We start from the raw sequence: 20325 nt of genomic DNA on the forward strand, positions 1-20325 counted from the left end.
TTATCCTTATTCATAACTGTTAAAACTTAAGGAGCTGTGATCACTGGTTCCAAAATGCGCTCTTGCTGAAAGGCCAATCACCCGGCTGGGCTCAATAGCCAATATAAGTTTCCCTCCTCGAGTTGGTCTATCCATCTACTGTTCCAAGAAGCCCTCTTTGATATACCTTACAAATTCTGCCCTGTCTGAGCCTCTTGATCAAATGGAGTTCTAGTCAATACTGGGGAAGTTAAAACCACCCCTTGTGACCACCCTGTTGTTGTTGCATCTTTCCATCATCTGTCTACATATTTGTTGCTCAATATCTGGTAGCTGTTGGAGGGGACCTATGGTATAATCTAATCAGAGTGATTGCAGTCACTCCTATTTTTGAGCTGTACCCATGTTGCCGCAGTGGACGAGCCCTCCAGTATGTTCTGAGTGCAGAAGTGATATTCTCCCTGATTAGTCATGGAACTGTTCCACCCCTCTTACCTTCCTCTCTACCTTGTCTAAAACAGTGAAACCCTGGAAAGTTGAGAAGCCAATCCTGTCCCTCTCTTAACCAAGTCTCTGCAATGGCCACAACATCATAGTCCCATGCACTGATCCAGGCTCTAGGCTCATCTGCCTTGCCTATAAAACTCCTTGCATTGAAATAAACCCATTTCAGCCCATTAGTACCATAGGTATTCATTTACATGTCTCTGACTCTCCTTTTTTAACATTTTAGTCTTAAAATCAACCTTCCCCTCAATCCCTTTACTTGCTGACCTGCTGCTCTGGTTTCCTGACCCCTGCCATTTTGGTTTAAAACCTCACGAGTAGCATGAGCAAACCTCTCTGCAAGGATATTGGTTTCCCTACAGACTAGGGACATAGATAAGCTGCAGAACTGGGCTGAGAGGTGGCAAATGGAGTTGAGTCATAGAGATGTACGGCATAAGAAACAGACCCTTTGGTCCAACTTGTGCATGCCGCCCAGATATCCTAACCTAATATAGTCCCATTTAACAGCACTTACTCTTATCCCTCTAAACCCCTCCTTTTCATATACTCATCCAGATGCCTTTTAAATGCTGTATTGTACTACCCTCTATCACTTCCTCTAGCAGCTCAGTCTATGCACACACTACCCTCTGCATGAAAATGTTGCCCCTTAGGTCCCTTTTTATATTTTTCCTCTCTCAACCTAAACCTACACCCTCTGGTTCTGAACTGCCCCACCCCAAGGAAAAGACCTTGTCTATTTATCCTATCCATCCCCCCTCATGATTTTATAAACCTCTATAAGGTAACTCCTCAGCCTCCAATGCTCCAGGGAAACCAGCCCCAGCCTTTTCAGCCTCTCCCTGTAGTTCAAATCCTCCAATCCTGGCGGCAACATTGTATGAACCCTTTCAAGTTTCACAATATCCTTCCAAAAGTGGCCTAACCAATGTCCTGTACAGCCATAACATGACCTCCCAACTCCTATACTCAATACTCTGACCAGTAAAGGAAAGCAGAACAAAAGCTGCTTTCACTATCCTATCTACCTGCGACTCTACTTTCAAGGCACTATGAACCTATGCTCCAACGTCTTTGTTCAGCAACACTCCCAGGACCTTACCATTAAGTGTAGAAGTCCTGTTTTAATGCGGAAAAGTGAGATGATTCACTTTGGAAGGAGTAACAGGAATGCGGAGTACTGGGCTAATAGTAAGATTCTTGGTAGAGTAGATGAACAGAGCGATCTCTGTGTCCACGTGCATAGATCCCTGAAAGTTGCCACCCAGGTTGATAAGGTTGTTAAGAAAGCATATGGTGTATTAGCTTTTATTGGTGGAGGGATTGCATTTCTGAGCAATGAGGTAATGTTCCAGCTGTACAAAACTCTGGTGCAGATGCACTTGACAGTTCTGGTCACTGCATTATAGGAAGGCCGTGGAAGCTTTGGAAAGGGTTCCGAGAAGGTTTACCAGGATGTTGCTTGGTATGGAGGGAAGGTTTTATGATGAAAGGCTGAGGGACTTGAGGCTGTTTTTGTTTGAGAGAAGAAGGTTGAGAGGTGACGTAATTGAGACAAATATGATAATCAGAGGGTTAGACAGGTTGGACAGTGAGCCTTTTTTCTTTGGATGGTGATGGCTAGCATGAGGGGACATAGCTTTAAATTGAGGGGGTGATAGATAAAGGACAGATGTCAGAAGTAATTTCTTTACTCAGTAATAGCCGGGTGGATCACACTGCCTGCAACAGTAGTAGACTTGCCAACTTTAAGGGCATTTAAATGGTCATTGGATAGATATATGGACAAAAATGCAATAGATAGGTTAGATGGGCTTCAGATCGGTTTCACAGGTCAGCACAATATCAAGGGCCAAAGGACCTGTACTGCACTGTATTTTTCTATGTTCTACACTATGGTAATGTAATTTTTGGGGCTTACCATTCCTTGACACCAGATTCTTCCTCCATTCACTGTTCAGTCATGGGTGAATGAGCTGACTTCTCCCAGAATGCTCCTCAGTGACGTGTCTGTCACTTTTTATTGGATGCTCTTGCCTCTATTTATCACAAGGGGTGGGATTCTTCCTCAATCAATTGTTCGGTTGTGGTGACTGAGCTAACTTCTCACAGAATTTGTTTTTATTCCAAAACATACCCTATTCATAACAAAATCTCTTTATATATAAAAATTAAACTCCAAAGATCTCTCTTACACATACAATATTACAATTACGTACATTTCAGGTGCTGTGAGGGTGTGATTACTGAAGGGACCCCAATTAACTTGAGCATGAAGACCTCAGGTAGTGGTCTTTCCCCACTGTGCCTTGGCTTTTGTGCATCCCTCAGCACGTAGTCCTGGACCTTAGAATGTACCAGTCTGCAACACACTGCTCCAGAAGGCAGCAACAGCCCTCAGTCTAGGTAATTCAAATCCTTTATCACAGACCAAACATGAGGCACAGGAACTCACTGAGGAGAGTTCAATGAGCTTTAAATGTCTGCAGTACAGAGACAGTTTCAAAGTTCTTGCAAGCTTTGGGCATGATAGTGGGGTCTGTAGGGAAAATGGCCAACTGACCATGGCACAAAGGTACAGGGAATCATTCAAGTAATGAGAGGAAAAGCAACATGGTAGCAATAGGAGACAATATAACTAACAGGATAGATACTGTTCTCTTCAAGTGGGGGTAAGAATTCCAAATGCCATGTCACCTGTCTGATGTTAAAATTCTGGACATATCCTCAGTGTTGGATTGATTGATTGAATCATTCATTGTCATGCATATACAAATACCATGACAAGTTTATATTGTTGCCATGATTCAGTGCATATCTCATTAACTTAAAGTTAAGCAAAAGAATTATAAACTTGGAGTCCAACTTTTCTTTCTCTCCCACTACAGTACCGCTCTGGCTTCAGCAGCCCATTCCACTCTGTAACTAGGAGAAAGTGAATATTGCAGATGCTAGAGAGATGCTAGAAAAGTATGTGGCGCTGGAAAAGTATAGCAGGTCAGGCAGCATCTGAGGAGCAGGAGAGTTGACCTTTCGGGCATAAGCTTTCATCAGGAATGTGGAGGGGAAAGGAGGCTGAGACACAAATTAGGGGGTGGAACTGGGGGTAGGTAGCTGGGGAGGCGATAGGTAGGTGCAGGTGGGGGGTAGTTGTGATAGGTCAGTGGGAAGAAAGATGGACAGGTCAATAGGGTGGTGCTGAGTTGAAGGATTGGATCTGAGATGAGGTGTGGGGGGGGGAGATTTGGAAACTAATGAAGTTGATGCTGTGTGGTTGAAAATGAGACATTCTTCCTCCAGTCATCAGGTGGCTTGGATTTGGCGGTGGAGGAGGCCCAGGACTTGGATGTCCTTGGCAGAGTGGAAAGGACAATTGAAGTGGCCAGCCACAGGGTGGTTGGGTTGTTTGGTGCCTGTGTCCCAGAGATGTTCTCTGAGACACTCTGCAGGTTGGTGTCCTGTCTCCACGATGAAGAGGAGACCACATCGAGAGCAATGGACACAGTATATGAGGGTGGTGGATGTGCAGGAAAATCTCTGCTAGATGTGATATGGGGCCTTGGACGGATGTGAGAGGGGTGGTATGGGCACAGATTTTACACACCTTGTGGTGGCAAGGGAAGGTGGTGGGGAGGGAAATATATCCCTGGTACTTTCCCTTGCAAGAGATGTAATACCTCCCCATTCACCTCAGTCTAAGGCCGCAATGGATCTCCATGCATCCAGCAGAGAATTTCCTGCACATCCACCCACCTCATCTACTGAGTCCGTTGCTCTTGATGCCATCTCCCCTAGATTGGGGAGACAGGACGCCAACTCATGGTGTGTTTCAGGGAACATCTCTGGGACACATGAGCCAAACAACCCTATATCCCTGCGGCCGACTGTTCAACTACCCCTCCCATTCCCCCAAGGATATTAAAGTCCTGGGCGTCCTCCACCGCTAAATCAAAGCCACTTGACAACTGGAGAAAGAATGCCTCCTTTTCCACCTTTGGAATCCTTCAACCTCATGGCATCAACAATGACTTCTGTAGTTTCCAAATCTCCCCTCCACCCCCACACACACACCCCACCCCAACTCCCACCTCCATTCCAGATCCAACCCTCCAACTTGGCACCCCCCTCACGACCTGTCCTATCTGTCCATCTCCCTTCCCACCTATTCGTTCCACCCTCCCCACCAACCTATCACAATCACCTGCCCCCACCTGCATCCAATCTATCGCGTTCTCAGCTACCTTCCCGACCCCACCCCCACTCCACTATTTATCTCTCAGCCCTCTTTCCCCTTCCACATTCCTGATAAAGGGCTTATGTCCGAAACGTTGACTCTCCTGCTCCTCGGATGCTGCCTAATGTGCTGTATTTTTCCAGCACCACACTTTTCCACTCCACTCCTCAGCCAACGTCTCACTCCGTGCTTACCCAGCCCACTCCACTCTCAGCATTGACTCTTAAAACACAGTTTGTGTCTCTGGATGAGGAATCCTGCTGGAATAATGGGGGGCAATGAGAAAGAACATCTCAAATGTGAGGGCTGTTTGGCTGAAAATGTAAGAATGGAATAAAGTGAGATTTTCTAATCATTTTTCCTGGTTCTAATTATTGAACTTGGGAACAGACATTTTGAAACAGCATTCCTCATTTCATATTTTTATTTTCAGACAAAAGAATCCACCCAATTGGAGTTTTCAAAAGATGATCTGTGTGTCTACACTGTGAGTGCAAAACAATATTGGAAGTTAGAACATGAACATAAAGGACCAAGCAACATTTTTGCAGAAACAACAGGTTTGTGTGAAGTGTGTTTTAATGGAGTCATAAAGGTGTACAGCACAGAAACAGACCCTTTGCTCCAACTCGTCCATGCCAACCAGATATCCTAAACTAATCTTGTCTCAGTGGCCAGCACTTGGCCCATTTCTCTCTAACTCATTCCTCTTCATATCGTGTCCAGATGCCTTTTAAATGTTGTAATTAATTGTACCAGCCTTGACCACTTCCTCTGGCAGCTCATTCCATACATGCACCACCCTCTGCATGGAAAAGATCCCTTTAAAATCTTTCCCATCTCATCATAAATCTATGCCCTCCAGTTCTGGACTCCCACCCTAGAGACTTTGTCTATTTACCCTATCCATGCCCCTCGTGATTTTACAAACCTCTATAAGGTCACCCCTCAACCTCTAACACTCCAGGGAAAACAGCCCCACTTATTCAGCCTCTCCCTAAAGCTTAAACTCTCCAACGCTGGCAAAAGCCTTGTAAATCTTTTCTGAACCCTTTCAAGTTTCATAACATTCTTCCAAGAGGAAGGAGACCAGAATTGCCCACAGTATTCCAAAAGTGACTTAAACAATGTCCTGTACAGCCGCAACATGACCTCTCAACTCCTATACTCGGTGCTCTGAGCAATAAAGGCAAGCATATCAAATACTGTCTTCACTATCCTATCTACCTGCGACTCCACTTTCAAGGAGCTATGAACCTGCATTCCAAGGTTTCTTTGTTCAGCAACATATACTCCAAGTTGAAGAGATTAACTAACTATTAACTAACTGATTCAATATACTCAATACTCTGACCAATAAAGGAAAGCATACCGAATGCTGCCTTCACTATCCTATCTACCTGCGACTCTACTTTCAAGGACCTGTGAACCTGCACTTCAAGGTCTCCTTGTTCCACAATACTCTCTGGGACCTTACCCTTAAGTGTATAAGTACTGCTCTGATTTGCTTTTCCAAAATGCAGCACCTGGCATCTATCTAAATTAAACTTCATCTGACTCTCCTCAACCCATTGGCCCATCTGATAAAGATCCCCATTATAATCTGAGGTGACCTTCTTCGCTATCCACTACACCTCCAATTTTGGTGTCATCTGCAAACTTACTAACTATGCCTCTTATGTTCACATCCAAATCATTTATATAAAATGACAAGTAGTGGACCCAGCATCGATCTTTGTGGCACTCCACTGGTCACGGGCCTCCAGTCGTAAAAACAACCCTCCATTTCCACTTCCACCCTCTGTCTTCTACCTTCGAGCCAGTTCTGTATCCAAATGGCCAGTTCTCCCTGTGTTGAGACATGATTTGACACACACAAAGCCATGTTGAATCCCTAATCAGTCCTTGCCTGTCCAAATACATTTAAATCCTGTCCCTCAGGATTTTCTTCAACAACTTGCCCACTACCATCGTCAAGGCTCACTGGTCTACAGTTCTCTGGCTTGTCCTTACCATCTTAAATAGTGGCACAATGTTTGCCAACCTGTGATCTTCTGGCACGTCACCTGTGACTATTGATGATACAAATATCTTGGCAAGGGGCCCAGCAATCACTTTCCGAGTTTCCCACAGCGTTCTGGGCTACACCTGATCAGGTCCTGGGGATTTATCCACCTTATTAGATTACTTAGTGTGGAAACAGGCCCTTCGGCCCAACAAGTCCACACCGACCTGCCGAAGCGCAACCCACCCAGACCCATTCCCCCACATTTACCCCTTCCCCTAACACTACGGGCAATTTAGCATGGCCAATTCACCTGACCTGCACATCTTTGGAATGTGGGAGGAAACCAGAGCACCCTGAGGAAACCCACGCAGACACTGGGAGAATGTGCAAACTCCACACAGTCAGCCGCCTGAGGCGGGAATTGAACCCGGGTCTCTGGTGCTGTGAGGCAGCAGTGCTAACCACTGTGCCACCGTGCTGCCCAGCGTTTTGTGTTTTAACACATCAGCACTTTCTCCTCTGTAATATGGACATTTTTCAAGGTGTCACCATCTGTATCCCTACATTCTATATCTTCCATGTCCTTCTCCAAATAAACACTGATGTAAAATACTCGTTTAGTATCTCGTAAGACGTAGAAGAAAGGATTGCGAGGATGATTCAGGAGAAGAGTTAAAGTAATAGGGGGGTTGTTATGGGGGCTTTAACATTCCAAATATTGACTGGGAAAGCTATAGCTCGAGTTCGTTAGATGGGTCGGTGTTTGTCCAATGTGTGCAGGAGGGTTCCTGACACAATATGTAGACAGGCCAACAAGAGGTGAGGCCATACTGGATTTGGTTCTGGGTAGCGAACCAGGCCACGTGTTAGAATTGGAGATAGGTGAGCACTTTGGGGACAGTGACCACAATTCAGTGACTTTTACTCTAGTGATGGAGAGGGATATGTGTGCACTGCAGGGCAAGAGTTATAGTTGGGGGCAGGGAAATTATGATGTGGTGAGGCACGACATAGGATGCGTGGCTTGGAAAAGTAGGCTTCAAGGCATGGGCACAATTGATATGTGGAGCTTGTTCAAGGAACAACTATTGAGTGTCCGTGATAAGTATGTACCTGTCAGGCAGGGAGGAAAGGGTCGTGTGAGGGAGCCGCGGTTTAATAAGTAATTGGAATCCCTTGTTAAATGGAAGAGGGCGGCCTATGTAAAGATGAGGCATGAAGGTTCAATTGGGGTGATTGAGAGTTATAAGGTAGCCAGAAAGGATCTGAAGAGAGCTAAGAGCAGCAAGGAGGGGACATGAAAAGTCCTTAGTTGGTAGGGTTAGGGAAAAGCTGAAAATGTGTTGCTGGAAAAGCGCAGCAGGTCAGGCAGCATCCAAGGAACAGGAGAATCGACGTTTCGGGCATAAGCCCTTCTTCAGGAATGAGGAAAATGTGTCCAGCAGGCTAAGGTAAAACCCTCCAACCACAAGGGATGAACTCAGATTTCTCCAGTTTCCTCATTTCCCCTCCCCCCCCACCTTGTCTCAGTCAAATCCCTCGAACTTAGCACCGCCTTCCTAACCTGCAATCATTTTCCTGACCTCTCCGCCCCCACCCCACTCCGGCCTATCACCCTCACCTTGACCTCCCTCCACCTATCGCATTTCCAAAGTCCCTCCTCCCTACCTTTTATCGTAGCCTGCTGGACACACTTTCCTCATTCCTGAAGAAGGGCTTATGCCCGAAACGTCAATTCTCCTGTTCCTTGGATGCTGCCTGACCTGCTCCGTTTTTCCAGCAACACATTTTCAGCTCTGATCTCCAGCATCTGCAGTCCTCACTTTCTCCTGGGATTAGGGAAAACCCTAAGGCTTTCTATAGGTATGTCAGGAATAAAAGAATGACAAGGGTAGGAGTAGGTCCGTTCAAGGATAGTAGTGGGAAGTTGCGTGTAGAGGCTGAAGAGATTGGGGAGACACTGAATGAATACTTTTCGTCAGTATTCACTCAGGAACAGGATATTGTTGCCGATGTGAATATTGAGTCACAATTAATTAGAATGGACGGCTTTGAGGTATGTAGAGAAGAGGTGTTGGAAATTCTGGAAAGGGTGAAAATAGATAAGTCCCTAGGCCTGATGGCATTTATCCTAGGATTCTCTGGGAAGCAAGGGAGGAGATTGCAGAGCCATTGGCCTTGATGTTTATGTCCTCGTTGTCTACAGGAATAGTGCCAGTAGACTGGAGGATAGCAAATGTGGTTCCCTTGTTCAAAAAGGGGAGTAGGGATAACCCTAGTAACTATAGGCCGGTGAGTCTCACTTCTGTTGTGGGCAAAGTCTTAGAGAGAATTGTAAGGGATAGGATTTATGAACATCTGGATAGGAATAATGTGATCAAGGATAGTCAGCATGGTTTTGTGAAGGGCAGGTCGTGCCTCACAAACCTTATTGAATTCTTTGAGAAGGTGAGTAAGGAGGTAGATGAGGGTAAAGCGGTAGATGTGGTGTATATGGATTTTAGTAAGGCGTTTGATAAGGTTCCCCATGGTAGGCTACTGCAAAAAATAGAGGTATGGCATTGAGGGTGAGTTGGAGGTTTGGATTAGGAATTGGCTGGCTGGAAGAAGACAGGGTAGTAGTTGATGGTAAAGGTTCATCTTGGAGTGCAGTTACTAGCGGTGTTCCGCAAGGATCTGTTTTGGGACCATTGCTGTTTGTCATTTTTATAAATGACTTGGAGGAGGGGCTGGAAGGTTGGGTGAGCAAGTTTGCGGATGATACGAAAGTCGGTGGAGTTGTTGACAGTGAGGAAGGATGTGTCAGGTTACAGCGGGATATAGATAAGTTGCAGAGCTGGGCAGAAAGGTGGCAAATGGAGTTCAATGTAGGTAAGTGTGAGGTGATTCACTTTGGTAAGAGTAACAAGAAGATGGGGTACTGGGCTAATGGTCGGATGCTTGGTAGTGTGGATGAGCAGAGGGATCTTGGTGTCCATGTACACAGATCTCTGAAAGTTGCCACCCAGGTAAGTAGTGCGATAATGAAGGCATATGGTATACTGGCTTTTATTGGTAGAGGAATTGAGTTCCGGAGCCCTGAGGTCATGTTGCAGTTGTATAAGACTCTGGTGCGGCTGCATCTGGAGTATTGTGTGCAGTTTTGGTCGCCATACTATAGGAAGGATGTGGAGGCACTGGAACGGGTGCAGAGGAGGTTTACCAGGATGGAGCTCCTGCAGACCCGGTCTGTCTTTGGCTTCCGGATAAAATGGAAGATGCCTCAGGTGACTGAAACAGCACAGTTTTGGGGAATGGGAGACCTGTGCCACATACAAGAACAGAAAGTACCTCAACGGATGACCAGATTTTTACACGCAATAATCTGCCATTCTCATTTGGATGCTCTTTTATCGCTTGGGTGGAGGAGGTGGCTCTTCCTCCCTCAGCTGATCAGTCATAGTGACTGAGCCAACTTTTCCCAGAATGCTCCTCAGCAAAGTCTCTCTACTGTCCTCAATTGGGTGCTTTTCCTCCACACACCACCCATTGTGCTAACCCACTTGACACATCACATCAACCAGAGAGACACAAATGAAGGTTAGATTGATCTTAGATTAAGATAAATGCTCCGCACAACATCGTGGGCTTAAGGGCGTGTCCTATGCTGTACTATTCTATGTTCTATATTGTTAATCCTGTGATTGTGACATTGCCATTACTGTTTCCAGTGTAACCTATTGGGAGAAACTCCTTTGCACCTTCTGAGTTGAACTTAATCTTCAAATCATCAGATTCATTTTCATTGAGATGCGGTAAACACTCGGCCTGTAGTTGCATTCAAAACCTGAGGCAGCTGAAGAACTGGGGAATGAATGGAAACTTATTGTTTTCAAGTCCTTACTCTCTATTTGTCAATGTGTCAGCAGCACAAATGAGAATAACTTTAACATTTTGCAGGTTTCTCATGTGGTCAGTACAGTACCTCTTGTGATTGTATCATTTTTAGAAATATCAAGTCTGAGAAAACACATCATCGACTTGTATTTGAAAGAAAGAAAGAAAGTGGTGAATATCTACGTGTCTGAAGTGTGGGGGATGCTGCTCCTCCTTATATCGCTCAACCAAAATAAACAGGTATTTATAATTAAACCTCAGCACACTGAGCTCTGCATCCTCAAATCCCAAATACCTCTGGACACTCTCCTCTGCCCTAGCCTTTCAGACACTATCCTAATAATTCTTGTAAAAACCCTTTTGAAGCCTATTTTTGATCAAAATTGACAAAAGCCTGACTGGTTTCTGAATTATTACACATTTCCAGAATGAGATCCTGAAAAGCAGGTTCAACACCATTAATAAAGAATTCCACATGAGTTTGGAAGCTTTTAATGAACATCTGGAGGATATCTGCAAACGTCTGCAGGATCATCTCAAACAAGGAGTTCAGGAAGCAGAGAAAAAGTGTGGGAAAGTCATTCAACAACAGATAGAGCGGGTAGGTACACCAAGTGGGACTAGCAGCAGGGTTTGTATCTTGCATGGATGATTTCAGTATATGATTTCATTTTATTGTTGCCAGAATTAATTACCAAACTAGGAATAAATTTCTGCAGGTTCCAAATCACATTGACCTATATTCTCTTTGTTTCATGTTAGTTAACCAATCCTATGTCCTTGCTAATATATTACCCAATATTGAGTTCTTGTATTGTGTAGTAACCTATAATATGACTTCTGCTTGAATGCATTTGGAAATATAAATACATGACTCTACTGTTTACCCTTTATCTATCCCATTTATTGCATCCTCAAAGATCACTAATCTATTTATTATTAAAATTGCATGAGACCATGGCTGAACTATCTCACCCACATCTTGCTACATTATCCTCACATTGCATAATTCTCTTAATATCCAAAAAGCTATTCACTTCTGTCTTGAACTTCTACACATTCCAATCGGGCTTGAAAATGTTACGAAGGTGTAGAGGTGTCCTGTACCTTTAAGAGAATGAAAAGCTAGCAAGGTCTGATACAGCACAAAGTGTTCTGAACAAAGTTCAAATGTAACACTTGGTTAAAACAAATAGCTGCAGCTGAGTTCCCATGAAACAAAAACAAATTCCGCCGATCAGTTTAAATTATGCCCCAAGATACCAAAATCCAATCAAATTTGGATCGAGTATTTTGATCATATTAAAACCAATGAAATGATCCGATGTTGTGGAGTATAAACCATACATTTTGAACAGTTAGGAGGAGAACTGCCCAGGACCAATATATAGACTCCTAGCTGAAGAGTTCTCTGAAAGTGACCTGTCTAGAAGAAGTTTGCACAGCAGAACATCAAAACCGACCTCGTGAAAATCTACAAAGGAGAATCGACAAAGCTGGCTGGTTTTGAAATGTGATTTTTTTTTAATATTTATATATAAATGTTAATCGGGCATTTTATTCGACTAGTATTGTAGTGTGGGAGGTAAAAGATAGATTTAAGAGAAAGGAGTTGTAAATACTTGTTGGTTTAATATTCTCTGGACTTAAAAAATAAAGTTGTTGCTTTTCACTTTAAATAATGACCTCTGGGATAGTTCATTGCCTCTGAAATTTTAACCGATTACAGCACAAGGTGAAACTTTTCTGTGTGGTTGGTTTAAATTAGCAGAGGGGTTTACTCCGTGTCGTTACGGTTTGGGGCTTTCGTCCACAATTTGAAAAGGTTCAGACAGATCCAGTCTGAGATTTGAACAGATTTGAATAGAATTTGGGGTACGAAAAAGCCCAGTAGATGTAAACACTTCTTCAGATTAGTGTCCCATGTCTTTAAATAAAATGTAGGTGAGACAATTTGTTCAATTTCGGTGACTTGTGGTTGGTTAAATTAAAGATGAAAGAAATGGCTCTTAAAATTGTTAAAGAGGTTCTGGGGTTTGAAGGTGATTCTCAAATTTGCCAAGAAAGTTTTGAAGGAAAGAAAAAGGCCATACTTTTAGAATTAGCAAAGAAGTTAGATTTGGGTTTAACAAAGGACAAAAGAAGAGCTGAGATTGTAAAGGAGTTACTGAAACCTTAGGTGTGACAGAGAAACAGACAAGTGCAGTAGAGTTAGGAAAACTTAAATTATCATTGAGAAAAATGGAGTTAGAAGATAAACAAACAAAGAGGGAGAGTAAAAAGAGAGTTCTTAGCTGAGCAAAGGGATAGAGAAGGAGAGAGAATTTGAACTTGAGAAGTTGCGACTTAGTCATAGGGGTGTACAGCACGGAAATGGACCCTTCGGTCAAACCCGTCCATGCCGACCCAAATCCCTCCAAACCCTTCCTATTTATATACCCATCCAAATGCCATTTAAAGTTGCAATTGTACCAGCCTCCTCCACTTCCTCTGGCAGCTCATTCCATACACGCACCACCCTCTGCATGAAAACGTTACGCCTTAGGTCTCTTTTACATCTTTCCCCTCTCACCCTAAACCTATGCCCTCTCGTTCTAGACTCCCCACCCAGGGAAAAGACTTTGTCAATTTATCCTATCCATGCCCCTCATGATTTTGTAAACCTCTATAAGGACACCCCTCAGCCTCCGATGCTCCAGGAAAAACAGCCTCAGCCTGTTCAGCATCTCCCTATAGCTCAAACCCTCCAACCCTGGCAACATCCTTGAAAATATTTTCTGAACTCTTTCAAGTTTGACCACATCTTTCCGATAGGAAGGAGATTAGAATTGCATGCAATATTCCAACAGTAGCCTAACCAATGTCCTGTACAGTCGTAACATGACCTTCCAACCCTATACTCAATACTCTGACCAATAAAGAAAAGCATATCAAACGCCGCCTTCACTATCCTATCTACCTGCAACTCTGCTTTCAAGGAGCTATGAACCTGCACTCCAAGGTCTTTTTGTTCAGCAACACTCCCCAGGACCTTACCGTTAAGTGTATAAGTCCTGCTAAGATTTGCGTTTCCCAAAATGCAGCACCTTGCATTTATCTGAATTAAACTCCATCTGCCACTTCTCAGCCCATTGGCCCATCTGATCAAGATCTTGTTGTAATTTGAGGTAACCTTCTTCGCTGTCCACTATACCTCCAATTTTGTTGTCATCTGCAAACTTACTAACTGTACCTCTTATGCTCTCATCCAAATCATTTATGTAAATGATGAGAAGTAGTGGACCCAGCACCGATCCTTGTGGCACTCCACTGGTCACAGGCCTCCAGTCTGAAAAGCAACCCTCCCACCACCACCCTCTGTCTTCTACCTTTTGAGCCAGTTCTGTATCCAAATGGCTAGTGCTCCCTGTATTTTTTGAGATCTAACCTTGCTAACCATTCTCCCATGGGAACCTTGTCAAATGCCTTACTGAAGTCCATATAGATCACACCTACCGTTCTGCCCTCATCAATCATCTTTGTTACTTCTTCAAAAAAACTCGAACAAGTTTGTGAGACAATTTCCCACGCACAAAGTCATGTTGACTATCCGTAAGCAGTCCTTGCCTTTCCAAATGCATGTACATCCTGTCCCTCAGGATTCCCTCCAACAACTCCTGTAGGGAATCTAATCTAAACTTGCCCACCAGGTTGACTGGTCTATAGTTCCCTGGCTTGTCCTTACCACCTTTCCTAAACAGTGGCACCATGTTAGCCAACCTCCAGTCTTCCGGCACGTCACCTGTGACTATCAATGATACAAATATCTCAGCAAGAGGCCCAGCAATCTCTTCCCGAGCTTCCCACAGAGTTCTAAGGTACACTTGATCATGTCCTGGGGGTTTATCCACTCTTATGCGTTTCAAGGCATAAGGCATCCAGCATCCATCCTCAGTAATATGGACATTTTTCAAGGTGTCACCATCTATTTCCCTACATTCTATATCTTCCATGTCCTTTTCCCCAGGAAACACTGATGCGAAATACTCGTTTAGTATCTCCCCCACCTCCTGTGGCTCCACACAAAGGCCGCCTTGCTGATCTTTGAACAGCCCTATTCTCTCCCTCATTACCCTTTTGTCCTTAATGTATTTGTAAAAACCCTTTGGATTCTCCTTAATTCTATTTGCCAAAGCTATCTCATGTCCCCTTTTTGCTCTCCTGATGTCTCACTTCAGTATACTCCTACTGTCTTTATACTCTAAGGATTCACTCGATCTATCCTGTCTATACCTTACATATGCTTCCTTTTTCTTAACCAAACCTTCAATTTATTTAGTCATCCAGCATTCCCTATAACTTCCGAGGGGTATGAAAGACTCTGGCTAAGGCACAGAAACATTTTTATTGGCCTAGAATGCATAAGGATGTGGTGAACGTTTGCCGTGCGTGTCATACATGCCAAATGTTAGGTAAGCCACAGGCAGTAATAAAACCATGACCTTTATTGCTAATTCCCACACTTGAAGAACCTTTCACACGGGTTATAATTGATTGTGTAGGTCCCCTCCCGAGAACTAAAAGTGGGAACCAGTACTTGTTAATGGTACAGACACATAATGGATGTGTCTACCAGATTTCTGGAGGCAATTCCATTACAGAGTATCAAGGCAAAAAGGGTAGTAGAGGAGTCAGTAGCTTTCTTCACATGGTATGGGCTACCCAGAGATTCAGTCGGACCAAGGATCAAATTTTTACTGCTAGGCTGTTAAAGGAGGTTATGGATAGCGTTGGTATACAGCACTTTAAATCCAGTGTGTATCATCCTGAGTCCCAGGGAGCTTTAGAAAGGTGGTATCAGACTTTGAAGACCATGTTGAGAGCATCCCGTCAGGATTACTGAATGATTGGGATAAAGGCATCCCATTCGTATTGTTTGCCATTAGAGATGCCCCAAGTTGCACCCACTGAATCTACTCAGTTCACTCCCTTCAAGTTAATATTTTGGCATAAAGTGAGAGGCCCTTTAAAATGATAACATAGAAAATAGAACATTACAGCGCAGTACAGGCCCTTGGGCCCTCGATGTTGCGCCAACCTGTGGAACCAATCTGAAGCCCATCTAACCTATGTCTATTCTATCTTCATCCATATGTCTATCCAATGACCATTTAAACGCCCTTATATTTGGCGAGTCTACTGCGGTTGCAGGCAATGTGTTCCATGCCTTTACTACTCCAAGTAAAAAAACTACCTCTGACATTTGTCCTTATATCTATCATCCCTCAATTTAAAGCTATGTCCTCAAGTGCTTGCCATCACTATCTGAGGAAAAAGGCTCTCACTGTCCACTCAATCTAACCCTCTGATTATCTAATATGTCTCAATTAAATCACCTCTCAACCTCTTCTCTCTAACAAAGACAGCCCCACGGTGGCACAGTGGTTAGCACTGCTGCCTCACAGCGCCAGAGACCCGGGTTCAATTCCCGCCTCAGGCGACTGACTGTGTGGAGTTTGCACGTTCTCCCCGTGTCGGCGTGGGTTTCCTCCGGGTGCTCCGGTTTCCTCCCACATCACAAAAGATGTGCAGGGTCAGGTGAATTGGCCATACTAAATTGCCCGTAGTGTTAGGTAAAGGGTAAATGTAGGGATATGGGTGGGTTTCGCTTCGGCGGGTCGGTGTGGACTTGTTGGGCCGAAGGGCCTGTTTCTACACTGTAATCTAATCTAAAAAAAAAAAAAAAAAATCCCTCAGCCTTTCCTCATAAGGCCTTCCGTCCATACCAGGCAACATCAGTGTGGACATAGTAGGGTTGTTGTAATGGGTGACTTTAACTTTCCCAATATTGATTGGAACCTCCTTCGAGCAGAAGATTTGAATGGAGCTGTTTTTATAAGGTGCGTTCAGGAGGGTTTCCTAACTCAGTACGTTGACAGGCCGACGAGGGGAGAGGCCATTCTAGACTTGGTGCTCAGAAACGAGCCGGGGCAGGTATCAGATCTTGTGGTGGGAGAGCATTTTGGTGATAGTGACCACAACTCCCTCACGTTCTACATAGCTATGGAGAAGGAGAGGATTAGGCAAAATGGGAGGATATTTAATTGGGGAAGAGGAAACTATGATGCGATTAGACATGACTTAGGAAGCATGGATTGGGAGCAATTGTTCCATGGTAAAGGCACTATAGACATGTGGAGACTGCTTAAGGAACAGTTGTTGCAAGTGATGAATAAATATGTCCCTCTGAGACAGGCAAGAAGCGGTAAGTTAAAGGAACCTTGGATGACGAGAGCGGTGGAGCTTCTCGTCAAAAGGAAGAAGGTGGAGGAAGCTAGGTTCAAGCTCAGCTGTAGAGGATTTCAGGCAGGAGCTCAAAAATGGTCTGAGGAGAGCCAGGAGGGGGCACGAGAAAGGCTTGGCAGAACTGATTAGGAAGAACACAAAGGCATTTTACACTTATATGAGGAATAAGAGAATGGTCAAAGAAAGAGTAGGGCCGATCAGGGATAGCATAGGGAACTTGTGTGTGGAATCTGAGGAAGTAGGGGAAGACCCCGGCAATTAGTTTTTTGCTTCTGTCTTTACGAAAGAAACGAACTTTGTAGTGAATGAAACCTTTGAAGAGCAGGTGTGCATGCTGGAATGGATAGAGATAGAGGAAGCTGATGTGCTGAAAATTTTGTCAAACATTAAGATTGACAAGTCGCCAAGCCCAGACCAGATTTGTCCTCGGCTGCTTTGGGAAAAGAGAAATGCGATTGCTTCGCCACTTGTGAAGGTCTTTGCATCCTCGCTCAACACTGGAGTTGTACCAAAGGACTTGGCGAGAGGCAAATGTAATTCCTCTCTTCAAGAAAGGAAATAGGGAAATCCCCGGTAATTACAGACCAGTAAGTCTCACGTCTGTCGTCTGCAAGGTGTTAGAAAGGATTCTGAGGGATAGGATTTATGACCATCTGGAAGAGCATGGCTTTGTGAGGGGCAGGTCATGCCTCACAAACCTTATCGAGTTCTTTGAGGATGTGACTAGAAAAGTTGATGAGGGTCGAGCTCTGGATGTGGTGAATATGGACTTCAGCAAGGCATTTGATAAGGTTCCCCATGGTAGGCTCATTCAGAAGGTCAGGAGGAATGGGATACAGGGGAACTTAGCTGTCTGGATACAGAATTGGCTGGCCAACAGAAGACAGCGAGTGGTAGTAGAAGGAAAATATTCTACCTGGAAGTCAGTGATGAGTGGTGTTCCACAGGGCTCTGTCCTTGGGCCTCCACTATTTGTAATTTTTATTAATGACTTGGATGAGGGGATTGAAGGATGGGTCAGCAAGTTTGCAGATGACACAAAGGTTGGAGGTGTCGTTGACAGTATAGAGGGCTGTTGTAGGCTACAGCGGGACATTGACAGGATGCAGAGATGGGCTGAGAGTTGGCAGATGGAGTTCAACCTGGATAAATGCGAGGTGATGCACTTTGGAAGGTAAAATTTGAAAGCTGAGTATAGGATTAAGGATAGGATTCTTGGCAGTGTGGAGGAACAGAGGGATCTTGGTGTGCAGGTACATAGATTCTTTAAAATGGCCACCCAAGTGGACAGGGTTGTTAAGAAAGCATATGGTGTTTTGGCTTTCATTAACAGGGGGAATTGAGTTTAAGAGTCATGAGATCTTGTTGCAGCTCTATAAAACTTTGGTTAGACCGCACTTGGAATACTACATCCAGTTCTGGTCGCCCTATTATAGGAAAGATGTGGATGCTTTGGAGAGGGTTCAGAGGAGGTTTACCAGGATGCTGCCTGGACTGGAGGGCTTAACTTATGAATAGAGGTTGACTGAGCTCGGACTTTTTTCATTGGAGAAAAGGAGGAGGAGAGGGGACCTAATTGAGGTATACAAAATAATGAGAGGCATAGATAGTCGATAGCCAGAGACTATTTCCCAGGGCAGAAATGGCTAACACGAGAGGTCATAGTTTTAAGCTGGTTGGAGGAAAGTTTAGAGGGGATGTCAGAGGCGGGTTCGTTACACAGAGTTGTGAGAGCATGAAATACGTTGCCAGCAGCAGTTGTGCAAGCAAGGTCATTGGGGACATTTAAGAGACTGCTGGACATGCATATGGTCACAGACATTTGAGGGGGCATACATGAGAATCAATGGTCGGTACAATGTCGTGGGCTGAAGGGCCTGTTCTGTGCTGTACTGTTCTATGTTCTATCCCAGTAAATCTCCTCTGAACCCTTTCCAAAGTTTCCACATCCTTCCTACAATGCAGTGACGAGAATTGTACGCAATACTCCAAATGCAGCTGCACCAGAGTTTTGTACAGTTGCAGCATGACCTCATGGTTCCGAAACGCAATCGCTCTACTAATAAAAGCTAACACACTGTATGCCTTCTTAACAACCCTATCAATCTGGGTGGCAACTTTCAGGGATCTATGTGCATGGACACCGAGATCTCTCTGCTCATCTACACTACCAAGAATCTACACTCCACAACTACCTGATGAAGGAGCAGCACTACGAAAGCTAGTGGTTTCAAATAATTAGGTTGGACTATAACCTGGTGTTGTGTGACTTTTTTAACTTTGTACACCCCAGTCTAACACCCTGCAAATCAAGAATTTTACCATTAGCCCAGTACTCTTCCTGTTGCTCCTTCCAAAGTGAATCACCTCACACTTTTCCACATTAAACTCCATTTGCCACCTCTCAGTCCAGCTTCGCAGCTTATCTATGTCTCTCTCTAACCTACAACATCCTTCATCAATATCCACAACTCTACCAACCTTAGTGTCATCCGCAAATTTACTTACTATCCTTCTATGCCCTCATCCAGGTCATCTATAAAAATGACAAACAGCAGTGGCCCAAATCAGATCCTTGTGGTACACCACTAGTAACAACACCAGTAAGAATATTTCCCATCAACTACCACCTTCTGCCTTCTTTAAGCTAGCCAACTTCTGATCCAAACCTCTAAATCACCCTCAATCCCATGCCTCCGTATTTTGTAGAATAGCCTACTGTGGGGAACCTTATCAAATACCTTACTGAAATCCATATTCACCACATCAACCGATTTACCTTCATCCGCCTGTTTGATCACCATCTGAAAGAAATCAATAAGGTTTGTGAGGCATGACCTATCCTTCACAAAACCGTGTTGACTATCTCTTTGCCAACATTTCAGCTACATCCAAAGTAAGGCTCACCGGTCTATAATTATCAGGATTGTCTCTACTCCCTTTCTTGAATAAGGGGACAACATTTGCTACCCTCCGGTCTTCTGACACTATTCCTGTCGACAGTGGTGACATAAAGATCAAAGCCAAAGGCTCTGCAAACTCCTCCCTGGCTTCCCAGAGAATCCTAGGATAAATCCCATCCAGCCCAGGGGGCTTATCTATTTTCACACTTGCCAGAATTGCTAACACCTTCTGTTTGCAAACGTCAATCCCGTCCAGTCTAGTTGCATTTATCTCCATACTGTCCTCGACAACATTGTCTTTTTCCAGAGTGAATGCCAACAAAAAATATTAATTTAGTGTTTCCCCTATCTCCTTGGACTCCACGCACAACTTCCACTACTATCCTTGATTGGCTCTAATCTTTCTCTAGTCATTCTAATTAACTAAAGAAAAATTGACAGGCCCAAAGTTGGAGATCTCACACTTAGATTATGTATTGGAGATGAGGGAGAGATTAAATCGAGTAGGTGAGTTGGCTAAACAGCACCTA

At 44.2% G+C, this 20325-nt stretch overlaps 1 protein-coding gene across 4 annotated transcripts in view; it reads left to right on the plus strand.

Annotated features, from left to right (window-relative positions):
• The window catches only part of LOC122563766 (nuclear GTPase SLIP-GC-like), a 147118-nt gene that overhangs the window by 105057 nt on the left and 21736 nt on the right, over window positions 1–20325 (plus strand). For all 4 annotated transcript variants that reach the window (XM_087976961.1, XM_087976960.1, XM_087976963.1 and 1 more), the window contains 3 exons: window positions 5157–5283; window positions 10720–10847; window positions 11035–11208. In XM_087976961.1, the coding sequence (XP_087833087.1) occupies window positions 5157–5283; window positions 10720–10847; window positions 11035–11208 (429 nt within the window). The remainder of the gene's footprint in view (window positions 1–5156; window positions 5284–10719; window positions 10848–11034; window positions 11209–20325) is intronic.

Source organism: Chiloscyllium plagiosum, unplaced genomic scaffold (assembly GCF_037043375.1).
Source record: "Chiloscyllium plagiosum isolate Xiang-an unplaced genomic scaffold, Cpla_swu_hap1 HiC_scaffold_30, whole genome shotgun sequence".
Lineage (NCBI taxonomy): Eukaryota > Metazoa > Chordata > Chondrichthyes > Orectolobiformes > Hemiscylliidae > Chiloscyllium > Chiloscyllium plagiosum.